General features: G+C 39.3%; 1 protein-coding gene across 1 annotated transcript in view; it reads left to right on the top strand.

Annotated features, from left to right (window-relative positions):
* Positions 1 to 7249, top strand: part of il1rapl1b (interleukin 1 receptor accessory protein-like 1b) — a 448430-nt gene extending 441181 nt beyond the window's left edge. Inside the window, exons 10-12 of the mRNA XM_053492140.1 lie at positions 1097 to 1267; positions 5267 to 5311; positions 6110 to 7249. Coding sequence (XP_053348115.1) covers positions 1097 to 1267; positions 5267 to 5311; positions 6110 to 6834 — 941 coding nt within the window. The 3' untranslated portion in view covers positions 6835 to 7249. The remainder of the gene's footprint in view (positions 1 to 1096; positions 1268 to 5266; positions 5312 to 6109) is intronic.
* The last annotated feature ends 6580 nt before the right edge of the window (positions 7250 to 13829 follow it).

Here is a 13829-nt window from a genome sequence, read left to right on the forward strand (position 1 = left end):
TTTTTTGCAGGCCTAAAAAGCTAAAAAAAAAAAGTTTAAGGCACTTTTATAGATTGGTATAAAGACAATGCAGAACCTCATTAATGACTGTGCAGCCTTATTTTCCTACATTTACCTCAATTATTATTCTTACTGCATTTTAGTTAGGCTTGATTTCTGTATCCAGCTTGAATTTATACTCTGATCAATAACAGCTAGTTTTAATAGCCTTGATTAGGTAATATTTTCCTTTTTTTTACACAAACACATTAAAAAATAATAACCGTATGAGAACGAGATCTCCAGCCAAATCCTTAGAAACCAGCAGCCACAGTTCATTAGAGATTACAGCTAGAATCATAGATGTAAAAATAGCTAATTATGCAGGGCTTTATTTTCTCCATGAGCTCATGTTGAAACAAACAAAAAATGGCTGAGAGGAGGAAGAAAGCAGCTTTTCCACTTTTGGAAAAAAGACATATCCAGCATGTTACATCCTGTCTCGGACAGTGAGTGTGTCAAAGTCGATAAACCCCCATCATGTCTCTGCTGGGGGCTAATTTTAAATGAGGGTGTTCAAACAGCCTTGCCACCATGACTTAGCTCACAAACCACACATATCCACAGGTTGCCTTGGCAGTAAGTGGACGGTCATTTGGAAAAGGACCGAGATCGATGGCCCACGCTGTTCTCGCTCGATGTGCATTAGCCTCCTTTTGTGAGCGAGAGCTGCTCACTCTTAGATTTGTTGATTACTTTGTTGTGGTAAATCAGCCCAGTGGAGGCGCCCTGAGCTGTGAAAATCTAATACGACTTGCTAATACAAAAAAAAAGGTGTTCTGCCAACCTCTTTGATTACTGTGGTGCCATTTCCCAGTGCCACTAACAGCCTGTGTCACAAATCTAACACAGGGTTTTTAAATGCAATTTATCCTGAATATTTAAAATAATTTCTTTTATATTAGCCATTTATGAAAAGCATGTTATGAAATGTGTTATTAAAAGCATAGGGTTAAGGGTTATTTATAGAGAAAACAAGCCACTTTTATCCACTAAATATTTCAGACAGTGCACTTATCATGCACTTATTAAAAGTGTGTTTTTGAATGTTTTGCAGAAAATAAGGACTATGATGCATATTTGTCCTACACTAAAGTGGAGCCAGAGCAGTGGAGCCAAGAGACCAGAGAGGAGGAACGTTTTGCCCTGGAGATTCTTCCTGATGTTCTGGAGAAACATTATGGGTATAAACTCTTCATTCCAGACAGGGATTTGATTCCTACTGGAAGTAAGTTTCACTAAACAAACATGCCATTCTGTGTCGATTTCTCACTGTGCCTGTGTGTCTGTACTGTACTGTGTGTGCAGCAGTCTGGAAATGCCCATCCAAAATCTCTGCGTCTGCATTCAGTAAAAATAAATAAATAGCAGAAACCTTTTTCATTTGGGAAAAAAAAAAAAAAAAAAAGCTCAAAACACATTGACTGACATCTTGGCATTTTCAGGATGTCTAAAATCATGCTGGCTAAGCCTGATTTCCTCCCACTGCAAGACACGAGTTGTTAGACTGCTACCAGCTTAATCAGCGGTGCTTGTGATCAGATACCAGCTGTCCAAAAGTTCATAATGCTTCTTTCACATCCATCATATTGTGGTCATATAATTAAATTTTAGTCTCATCTGACCCCCTGCGTTTTTGCAAAGCTCTGCCTTTCTTGATGAGTGGCTTTTTTTTCTTTTAACCCTCCCATACAAGCCACATTCATGGCAAATTTGTGATATTGTTGTCACAAGCACACAGTGACTACTCTTTGTCATTAATCCCTGCAACTGCTTCAGAGTTGCTATAGGCTTCTTGGTAGCCTCTCTGTCCAGTTTCCTTCTGTTTGGAGCAAAGCCCTGATCCAGGGAGGGTCTGTGTTGTACCAAATACCTTCCACATTTTAATAATAGTGTGGCGTGGGCGGGGCGGCAGCTGACGACCAGCATGCCTTGCGGGGATGTCGGTGTGTGTTCACCATGATGGGGAAAGGTGTTTGGGTTGGTGGCTTCGGCCCTGTTTGTGTGTGTAGGGTGTGACGTGTGAAATGTGCTCCAGTTCAGGCTGACGCTGAATTGGATGTAGGCTCCTGAGTGAAGGTGCTGTTCATGCCATACCGGCTGTGTGCCTAATAAAGTACTCCCAGCCATTGCATTGGGCAGCAAATAAGCTCACTCGTCTCTCCACCATCCTTTCCGGCGTAAAAACGCTACAATAGAATAAAAACACTGTGCTTCTGTTTTGTATCCATATAATGACTTGTGCCTTTGCACATCTTTAATCTGGAGATCTTTGGACACAGTGCCTTGACAACCACAGTTGATTGTTTGCTTAGACTACCAGGGAATGAAATGCTCCAGCCTTTCATGATGAGTTAATCAAAATGACCACAGCTTATCACAGTTGAAAGTCAAATTGAAGATGATTAGCATCACCTGATTAAGGTTACCAGTCTTTTTTAGAAGAGCGTGATCCATTTCCAAATTCCGTTTTTTTTAATTATTATTATTAATATTTTCTGACATGTTGGTTTTTTATCTGTCACTTGGATGTTTAATCTTACAAAGCAACAAAATGTGATTATTTTAAAGGAGGTGGTTCTTTCCTATATCTACTGTGCACATTCTGTCAAAGATGAAGGTTTAAACGATCTAAGAAAACGGATTAATAAAAGTAAATTCAGTTGAACAGAAGTGAATGAATCAGTAATTCTCCAGTGAAGTTAATATGAATGAAGTTCAGTCGAGTGAAGAGATGACAATGAGGTTTTATGAATGACATTTACCACGAGTCATGAGACAGAGTAGGCAGCTGTTTATCTTTAATCAGATTAGGTTATGAACGTTGATGTAGAAAAGGCAACTTTTAGTCTAACTGAAAAGAATTCTTAAAATGAGTTTTCACTAATCAGACTATAGACGACTAGGACTTAATTTTAAGATGAAATACACTGAACAATTGACTGTCACACCCATGTGGTTTTTCCCCAAACTACAGTCGTATAGAATGTATTGAAATAAATGTGTGTGTGTGTGTGTGTGTGTGTGTGTGTGTGTGTTTATATCTATATATGCATACACAAATATGCTTTTAGATGTGTATGTATATACCTGTTTGATTATTTGTACTGCATGTGGTTGTATGTACTGTATGTCTATCATGTGTCTTTCAACTCCACATTTAAATTCATTTTATATTCCATAAGTCATATCAAATCAGCCATAACATTAAACATAAAACATTAAGCCCAGTATGGTGCAGGTTTCCCTTGTTCAGCCAGGACAGCGTTGGCCCATCGGGGCATGACTCCACAAGACCTCAGGCGTTGAGTGGAGTCTGGCACTGGGACATTGTGCATATCTCTGCAATTTATAATACATCGACTGTTCTGTGGGATCCGACCACACGGGTTGACCTTTGGTCCCCACGCGCATAGATAAGCCTGGGGTGCCCATAATCCTGTCACCAGTTTACTGGTATATAATTGATAATCAATGTTATTTAATTCACCTGGTGGTGGTGGTGTTAATGTTGAAGCTGATTGGTATATGTTGTGCATCAGTCATTGTCTCCAGCCTTATTTTAATATAATGTATAAATATATACTAATATATAAGTTATATAAACAAAACTCTTGGCGAACCTCATTGCTTTAGGACCTCATTAGAATTTTGTCACTCTTCCATGGCATTACCTACTTTTATTACTTCCAGGCAGCAAACAACACTAAAATCCTTCTGTGCATCCATGTTCTGTCAGGGTCTATTTATGGAAATAAAGCAAATACCAAAATTTTTAAACGATTTTACACCTACTAATGTTACTGAAGGTGGAAAAACTTATTCATTTAGTGCTGTTTTTAAAAATCTGCTGTTTCTTTCATTTGTCCAGCTTGTTCCATCATCACACACACACACACACACACACACACACACACACACACACACACACACACACACACACACACACACATTTTCCATCATCACACTGTGTGTGTGTGTGTGTGTGTGTGTGTGTGTGTGTGTGTGTGTGTGTGTGTGTGTGTGTGTGTGTGTGTGTTTATGAGAGAGAGAGAGAGAGAGAGTGCTTGTGTAATTGTCCTCTGATGGGACTGTTTGCCTTTAATATGGGATGAACACACAGGGTTACTAAAGCTCAGCGAGCTCTACACCTGATTTATTTTTGCAATTATGTTTTTCAAGTTATAAAGTGCTTGGAGTGTTTAAGTCACAGGAGGACTTTGCAGCTCCAGACGTATCCTTAATTATCATTACATCATTTACATTAAATTCCTGTTAGCAACTTAATAATTTATACTACTAGATAAACATTATTAAGTTAAAGACCTGACATGAGATGCTTGTGTGGTCGGCAGGCGAATGGTACCCTTGGAGGAGATGGAATAAAGGTTATGAAGAAAGCAGTAGTATCATACAGATGTATGTAGATAGATAGATAGATAGATAGACAGACAGACAGACAGACAGACAGACAGACAGACAGACCGACCGACCGACCTTGGAACCTCTGTTGTCCAACTAGCAAATGTGTAGGCCAATAGTGACCATTGTATTTCTTCCCATTTTTCACACCATGTTAGAACCTATGGTCAACATTCACAAACTACAGGCAATTTGGAAATGCCAGTTAGTCTAATCTGCATGTCAACCCGGAGGAAACACACCAAGTAGGGGGGAATATGCAAACTCCATGCACACAGACCTCAAGATGGGAATCGAACCCGGACCCTGAAGGTGCAAGGTGGCAGTGATAACCACGAAACCACTGTGTCGCTAGCTAGATTGATTGATTGATTTTGAATCATAACCTGTAATTTAAAATTCAGTCATTTAAAAATCTATGAACATATGGTAGACTTTCACACACTCCCACTGCAATTCTTTTTTTAGTCTTTGGTCTCTTAGCCTTTGGTCCAGTCTACCTCTTCAGCTCCATTTTTTCAGTTAGATATGTGTGTAACAGTAGGTCTCGGTGTTGTGTGACTTTAAAAAAGTAACTCCTACAGGCTTTGTTAGCCCTTCAGTGCTAAATCCCATATTAAACTGGGAAAAACTGGTCTTCTTCTGTTTTTAAAACACAAAAGCAAATCATAAGTGGCAAAAAAAACAAAAAATAAAATAGCTTGGTGCCAGTTTCCCTTCTGTCAAAGTCCCTGCACTGTTGCTGTGATAAGTTTCTGCTGAATCTTTCGATCACACTTTGAATGTTGAAATTATTTATGTTTAGGTTTCGCCAATGATCATTTCCAGGATGACACGAGACTCCTTAGAGGTACAGCTTTCACCACTTCTGTCAGTAGTCGTAGTCTGCACTTTTTTGTTTTTAAACTTTTCAGACATGGGTGGCTCAGTGTTTTGACTAAATCGAGATTCAGGTCTGTCACACTGCTAGCTCAGGGACCAGAACCGTGAATCTGATACGAGATGCTCAGACGCCTCTCGAGGGCTTACTTCTGTAATGTCAGCTCACTGTTAGTAAACCTGGTATCAGACAAGCTGCAGACAGTGAAGAGTGTGGGAGTTATCATGGAGAAAGAGAGACGGAGAGAAAGAAGAAAAGAGAGAAAGATAAAAGTGGGACAGATAGAGACAATAAGACAGACACATAGACACAATGAAAGTAGTAACACTTACTAAATCCATTACTAAATCCTGGGGAAAAAAGCATATTAGCACAACCCAAAGTGTTACGCTTTGTTGTCTTTTTGAGCTTAATAGCAAGGTACGGCATTGGTTTCGCATGTTAAAGTGTCATTGTTGTTTCTGATTAAACCTGCAATTGAGTCGTTGAAGTGCTACAGCTGGCTCAGGCTTTCTTTGTTAAATCCAACAGAGAAGAGTGTAGTGTTTGGGGGAAAAAACAGCTTTTAGAGAATGCCTGTGCTTTTGTTCACGTCCCCATCCTGTGTGTGCTTGTCCTGTTTTGTGTAAATTGTCTCACATTAATAACATTTTATAAATGTACCTGATAGAAACACTTTGAAAGTAGACACAGCACTATTCTTACTTCCATAATGCTGTATGTTTAACTGCGCGCCTGTATTATATACTCTCTTCCTTTGTCTCTAAGCCTACATCGAAGACGTCGCGCGCTGTGTGGACCAGAGCAGACGGCTCATCATCGTCTTGACACCGAGCTACGTGGTGCGGCGTGGCTGGAGCATTTTCGAGCTGGAGACGCGTCTGCGCAGCATGCTGGCGAGCGGCGAGATCAAGGTGATCTTGATCGAATGTGCCGAGCTGCGAGACACCATCAACTACCAGGAGGTGGAGGCGCTTAAGCACACCATCAAGCTGCTCACCGTCATCCGTTGGCCTGGGCCCGAGGGCAGCAAGATCGGAAGCAAGTTCTGGAAGCGGCTACGTTATGAGATGCCGTTCAAGCGGCGTGAGCGAGCACTCTCGCACGAGCTCTCGCATGAGCTCTCGCACGAGCAAGCACTGGATGCTGGCGAGCTGCAAAGCGTCTCGGCTCTCTCCATGGCTGCGGCGGCGTCCACGGCTGTGGCCACAGCACGCCCCGAGCTGCGCTCCACCTTCCGCAACAGCAGCTGCCACGCCCCGCTCGGACAGAAACACTACTACCGCAGCTATGGGTATGACATGCCACCGCTGGCGACGCTGCCCGCTCATCATACCTACTGCAACATCCCTATGACTCTGCTGAACGGACAGCGCACACAGGGCAAAGCACAGCGCACCGAGCAGCAGCAACAGCTGGAGGAGCAGCACGCCAATAACGCCATGCTGCCGCTGCTTCCACGTGAGACAAGCATCTCCAGCGTCATCTGGTGACACCTTCTGGTCCCAGAAAAGGACCGTATTTTTTTGTTTGTTTGTTTGTTTCTTTCTTTTTTTTTTGTTAGCAACAGTCTTTAAAACCTTGTTGATACCTTTCCTAGTAATGTAAGCGATAAGAAAAATGACAAACACCGGTTTATAGGGACTCCTGTTGCTGCTGTTGAACTTAACATAAACAAAATGAGACGTCCAGGAGCACTGGGCCTGAATATGTTTCAGGTGATAAGGTGCGAGTGCAAAGGTCTACAAAAAAAAAAAGCAGAGAAGCTGCGGCGTTTCAGACACACACACACACACACACACACTGATACTTAAGGAATACAGGGTCTTGTACATATGTTTTCTACAAAGTTTCTTTGTAGCATTGGTATTTTTTTTTTCAGTCAGTACATTTCTGTTTCTTTTACTTTTTTATCATCCAAACGTTTTGTATCAGATTTTTTTTATTATCATTATCATATTTTTTTTAAGAGAAGGAATCTGTAAGGTATTAAGTTTTTTTTGCATTTTTCTCAACTTGTAATTAGCAAGATTTTTTTGTGGGTGTTTTGGGATTTATGCCATTGTGATTTTTTTCTTTCAAAGAACTCAGTTGTTCTGTTGTATTTCTTTTTCTCCTTTAGTCGATGGTTGAACCGTGAGTATCTCAGTTTTTTAGAGACTCATGAACAAAACTCGATTATGCAAAAAGTGCAGAAGCCTGGGAGCTAATTTTCTTCCTGAACAAACGACCAAGCAGAAGACACGAGAGAGGAAGCAAAATGCCTCAACATGATGATCTAGTGTCTCTGTACACTCTCTCTCTCTCTCTCACTCTCTCACTCTCTCTCTCTCACTCTCTCACACACACTCTCTCTCTCTCTCACTCTCTCTCTCTCTCTCTCTCTCTCACTCTCTCTCTCTCTCTCTCTCTCTCTCTCACTCTCTCTCTCTCTCTCTCTCACTCTCACTCTCTCTCTCACTCTCTCACACACTCTCTCACACACTCTCTCTCTCTCTCTCACTCTCTCACTCTCTCTCTCTCACTCTCTCTCTCTCTCTCTCTCTCACTCTCTCACACACTCTCTCTCTCTCTCACTCTCTCTCTCATGAAATATTAATACTTTATATCAAAAAGAGAAAACCAACAGCTTTGCTGTTTAGCTTGATAGTAAAAATGTTCACCATTAAAAAAAAAATCTGTATATTATTTTAAAAGATAAAGAAGTATATTTTTATAACAAAAAGAATTTGCTTGAGAAATAGTCGCATTTCATTCCACTAATCAGAGGTGTAGAGTAATCTGTTTGCATAAAGACCAATCTTTAATTTAAAAGAAAAAAAGGGTGGATTTTTTTAGGGTTTTTTTTTTTTTTCAGTTGATTTTGTCAAAGTATTAAATCAGGGATGGGCGATGTGTGGGAAATGGAAAAAAGACTATATTTATGTTTTTATCTTACTCATGGCAACAGTGTCATTTTTGAGTGTCATAGCAACTAGATATGTATTCAGTTTATATTATTATAAATATCTAATTCTATATTAACAAAATATTTTACAGTACATCGTCATCATTAAATCCAATCGGGATCGTTTAGTGCCTCCCTGCACCCTCGCTCACTTCCTGTCACGTAACAAAGCAGTTTGTTCTAAAGCTGCACTGGAATATGTGCTTACTTCCTGTTAGGAGCATAATGACATGATGTCACTTCCTCTCTGTGCCTCGTCTTTGGTTTGGAACGGAAGTTGAAATGAAGTGTAGGCGACCGACTGGTCACGAATTCATCTACAAGCAAATAAGGCCAGGTCTGAGTTTCAAGATAAGAATCATGTTGATTTTCTCAGGAGCAGCTCAGACGCCCAGGTTCGATCGCTATTATTTGGAGAGGAACATTTATTCAACCGATTTTAGAAAAGTAACCTTCATGCATTCGTTTATAACAAACAATTATACGTTTAGCATAGACCCGGCAAAGCAAATCTGCACAGCCAACTTAAGTATACATAAGGAAAAGATAACTTTCCTGCTCTTTACTCCTCCATTCCTCTATCTTGCTTGGTAAAATTCTGTTCAGTGAGTTCAGTGGGTTGTTTATATCCTCGGCCTTATGTTGGGGTTCGTAGGGCAACCGAGCTTTAGAGTTAATCTAGGATCCAGCTGTTTTCCACATTCATTACCGTTTAAAGATGAAATGCAAAGCTGGTCTTAGACCAGCCCCCAAACGGCACTTCCACCGTTCACGCTAACGTACAGTCTGGTCGTCAGTCGTGCTGTAGTCGAGCTCTGTGTCAGACTCGGTGTCTGTCCACGCGATCGCCCTCCCAGGCGCTTTACAGCTCTGCCAGTTTCGGATGCTAATCTAAGACAAGCTTTGCAAGTGTCCTTTAAATAGACAAAACCAAAGCTGTTCAGTGTTTTTGTCAGCATGTGGAATCAATAATATGTGCAATTTTTTTTTTAAACATGTATTTTTTGATGTTTAAACAGGATTGATCATTCCCAGGTTATGACAGAGAATGCAGTAATATAGAATCACATCGTTTATTAAAAAAAAACTTTGGTCATGATCCAGTATTTGTTGCTCACGCAGCTGTGCTAAAAGAGAGATGATTATAATCTAAAAGGACAAATGATATGCAAAATTATGTAAATTAGGAAATGGATAGGAAACAGAAAACACCGTTGTCTTAATTTACTGCTCATCAGACAAACATTTGATTTTTTTCTCTCCTTTTTTTTTTGAATGACTCTATTAAACACTTCACTATTACAATATTTGTTTTGGGTGTTATGTGCTGGGAGTACACTGCTGTCTCTGAGTCGCTGCTATGCTAATTTACACAAATGTGTTGAATGTATAACTGACAGGAAGATTGAAGCAGAAGCCTGATGGATTTCCGAGCGTGTTGATCATTATTTATTATTCCCGTTTTTAACCGTTTTGATTTGATTTTCATTTCTTGCGTATATTTGTCATAAAAATTTATATGTTAATAAGGTAGGACGGTCCAGGCACATACAGAAAATACCAGTGTCAGTGGCAAATGAAGCACAGATTTCTGTCTTACACCTACTCATTTATTTTAATTTATATTAATATAATTAATAATAATAATTCAATAATAAGTAGGTAATAAATACACATATATTAAATTAATAGCAATAATAATCATAATAATAATAAAAACTAAAAAACTATTTTAAAGCATAAAAAAATAAAAAAATAAAAAATCTTTCTCCTATTTAGTTAAAAAAATCCAATGGGATTTTTTAATATTACGTACACACTTACTTTTTAATTATTATTATTACAATTATTATAATAATTATAATTATTATAATTATTATTGTTATTATTTAAAATGTAATATACAGTATATTTATTACCTGCTTTTTAATAATTTAATGATATAGAATTTTATGCTAATGATCTATGATTCACACCAGGTCACATAAATATTTTGTTTAAGATTAATGATTTATTAAACAAGTATTTTCTGTGCTGTTTGGTGAGAATGGATATGTTTAGTTTTGTAAGGAAACATCCTGAAAATATGTTCCACCTACCAGGAGCATGTAATATTGACAGATCGAAACAAGGAAAGGCACACACATTCTCTCACAAACACACACACACACACACACATCATAGTGTGCTATGTTTCTGCAGACAGTAAAAGGAAGAAAAGTAAATGTATGTTGAGTGTTATCCTGCACTGCAGCTATTGGCCTGTTACCATGAGAACTACATTACACTTCTCTAAAGATTTAGAGAAAAAAATCTGGAGATACAGAAGCAGAAGAAAATAGCATAAAAACATAATAGAAGAAATATGGGGTGTTATATAACAAAAGCTGTATATACAGTATAAACACACGCACGCGCGCACACACGCACACACCTGACTACGGAGCACACAGATTCACACAGCGCTCTGCTGTAATAGGTCAGCTTGGTCCACAGCTGACCCCGGGCCAAGCGTCCATTTCAGAACTAATTAAGATAATTGTGTTTGGAGGCCAGTGCCGATCCCTGCCCGGAGACCGTAAAGCCCAGCGTGGCTCTGTTAATTCCCCAATGGAGCGCACAAATCAGGTTGCAATCAGTAGTTTAGGAGCTGGTGCAGGCATCACTGTTTCGAAGCTTTACGGCAAGTCAGAGCTTGGCTGAGGGAGTAATTGGTGAAAAACTCGAGTCTCTCACTCTTTTACTTTATACCACCCTCTTACTCCTCCCTCGTGCTCTCTCTCTCTCATCAGCACCTATAGCTCACAGCTCCGCTGTAAAATCGGGTTTCTGCAAATCAATAGGACTTTTCATTCTGTTCTGCTTTTTTTTTGCCACTGAATCCATGCACACACACATACACACGCACACATACACACACACACAAACACACACTGTGGCATATGCAAGTATATAGTGCGACTTAAAAAAAAAATTGCATAATGGAAATGTTTGTTTTTTCATAATTTAATTTAAAGAGTGAAACTCATATATTTCTTACATATAAGGTGAAAATTTTCACCTCATGAAAATCAAACAGCCAGTATTTAAAATTATTTTAATATTTTCTAAGATCAATCAAAAAAGCATTTACAGTACAGAAACTCTGAAAAATTTTGCATATTTATAAACTCTACAGGAGTTACTGCATCAACATGACATGGCATTGAGGTAAACAGATTGTGGCACTGCTGAGGCATTATTGAAGACTAGGTTGCTTTGATAGCAGGCTTTACCTCATCTGTATTGTTGAGTCAGATCTTCCTCTAGACAACAGCCAATAGATTCTCTATGTGTCTCAGGTCAGGTAAATTGGCCAGCCGAACAAGCACCTGTATGTGTGAATGTGAATATTTTACACTGAACCTCAAGCAATTCGGATTCTGGCCTCTCCATTCTTTCTTCAGACTCTGAGACCTTGATTTCCAAATGAAATATAAAATTTATTTTCATTCGAAAAATGTTTTTTGACTACAGTCCGGTTCTTTCTCTCCTTATACCTGGTATGGCACTATTGATGTTGTCTTTGATTCAGGAGTGGCTGGATACTAAGAATCAAACAGTTGTAGCCCATTTCCTAAAGACGCCAGTGACATGGCATGGAGGTAATCATGCCTTGTGGTGGCTCTTGATGCACTGACTCTAGCTCCACTTGGCGAGCTCTCCCAATGTCCTAAATCAGCTTTGCTTGATAGTCTTCTTCATTGAAATTAAAACAAAAATGGCCTGAAATATTTCTCTTTATGTGTAAAGAATCTAAGATATCACCCAAATGATTATGGGTTCCCTGTGCAGTCTGGTTTCTCCCATCTCAGGGAGTTTTTCCTTGTCACTTTCACTTTTAACACATAACATATTTAACCAATGCTATAATAAAAAATTTTTGGGGTAGCGTATTATAAAACAGCCACAGGTTACACATTTGACTTTTGTAGTTAAGTATTAAGTTACTTAATAAGATATGGTTAACACACATATATACACACACACATGCACAGTTATAAAGATGTTGTTGGCTTGCACTGTACTAAGCCAGTGAATGCGGTAAATGCAGCTCTAGCACTGGCATCTCCTAGAAAAAAAAAGAAAGAACTGATTAAAAAAAAGAAAAACTACCACACCAGATGTTTTCATTTAGCATAAAGCAAACGCCATCTGGCTGTTCGAAATCAGTCTCGCCTCTCCAGCTAAAATACCACTCGCTTCATTAAAGAGGCACACAGTGAAGCCAGCCTCCAGACAGCCACCAGAAGTGTGAACAACTTCATCACATTAAGCACCTTTCCTCAGAAGGCAGTGTGTAAGAAGCCATGTGTGTATGTATATGTGCTTTTATAGAAAGTAATACAGTTTTGACGTTTTTTTTCTCATTCCCTTTTACTTGTTAAGTTAAAGGTTATAGGTGTCACAGTGTCTTAGTAGACAGTGTTAGTACAGTAATCTCACACCTCCAGGACTGGGGATTTGAATCTCACCTCCAGTCTCTGTGCATGAAGTTTGCGTGTTCTATCCATGCTTAGAGGGTTTCCTTCAGGTATTCTGGTTTCCTCATGAAATGTAGGCTGCTTGAGGTTTTCAGATTTCCCACAGTGTATGATAAGATGTCTGAGTGTCAGTGCGGCGATGGGATGGCACCCTGGTACTGGCTCAGCCCTCCCACGACCCAACATAGGATAAGCAGAATAAACAATGGATGGGTAACAAAGTTTATGATTAGTTGTAGTCATTCCCAGTGTTTCCATGTTTAAAGAACATAAAAGTATAGAGCTTTTCAGCAGATGGAACCATAAGGTGCTCTAAAATCCTGGTAGATGGCTGTGTTGACTTTGGACCTGATTAAATTTGGTTGACCAACACCTGCAGGTGGCACCCCAAATCACCGCCAACTGTGGAAACTTCAAACTGGACTTTAAGCAACTTGGATTCCCCACTCTTGCTCCTGACTCCAATTGAAATGGCAAGGTTACTTTCATCTGAAAGGACACTGGGCAACATTTCAGTTTTTTTTTTCTCATTAGGCCAGGTAAGAAACATCTGACACTGTCTATAGTTCAGAAGTGGCTTGATACTAGGAATTCAACAGTTGTAAGCCATTGCCTGAAGACGTACAGTATGTGCATGGTGGCTATTGAAAAACTAACTCCATCCTCACTCGCAAGTTCTTAAATCGGCTTTGGTTTACAATTTTCTTGAGTCTGCCATCATCCCTGTTGCTTGCACACATTTTCCTAAAACACTTTTCTTTTCCAGTCCACTTTTCAAGAATATGGATAAATATAATAATAATAATAATAATAATAATAATAATAATAATACATAGTATTGCATTTATACTTATAGCTTGTAAACCGGTCCTGTAAGGGTTACAGTAAGGTAGACCAAGCTAGAGAGGCAAACATTATTAACCTGGTATCTGCTATAACAGGTTTCTAAGTGACACACTAAAAATATGCAAGATTATTATGTAACTGTGCATGAATTATCCAGTGCCTGAAACAAGCA

Source organism: Clarias gariepinus, chromosome 3, assembly GCF_024256425.1.
Source record: "Clarias gariepinus isolate MV-2021 ecotype Netherlands chromosome 3, CGAR_prim_01v2, whole genome shotgun sequence".
Taxonomy (NCBI): domain Eukaryota; kingdom Metazoa; phylum Chordata; class Actinopteri; order Siluriformes; family Clariidae; genus Clarias; species Clarias gariepinus.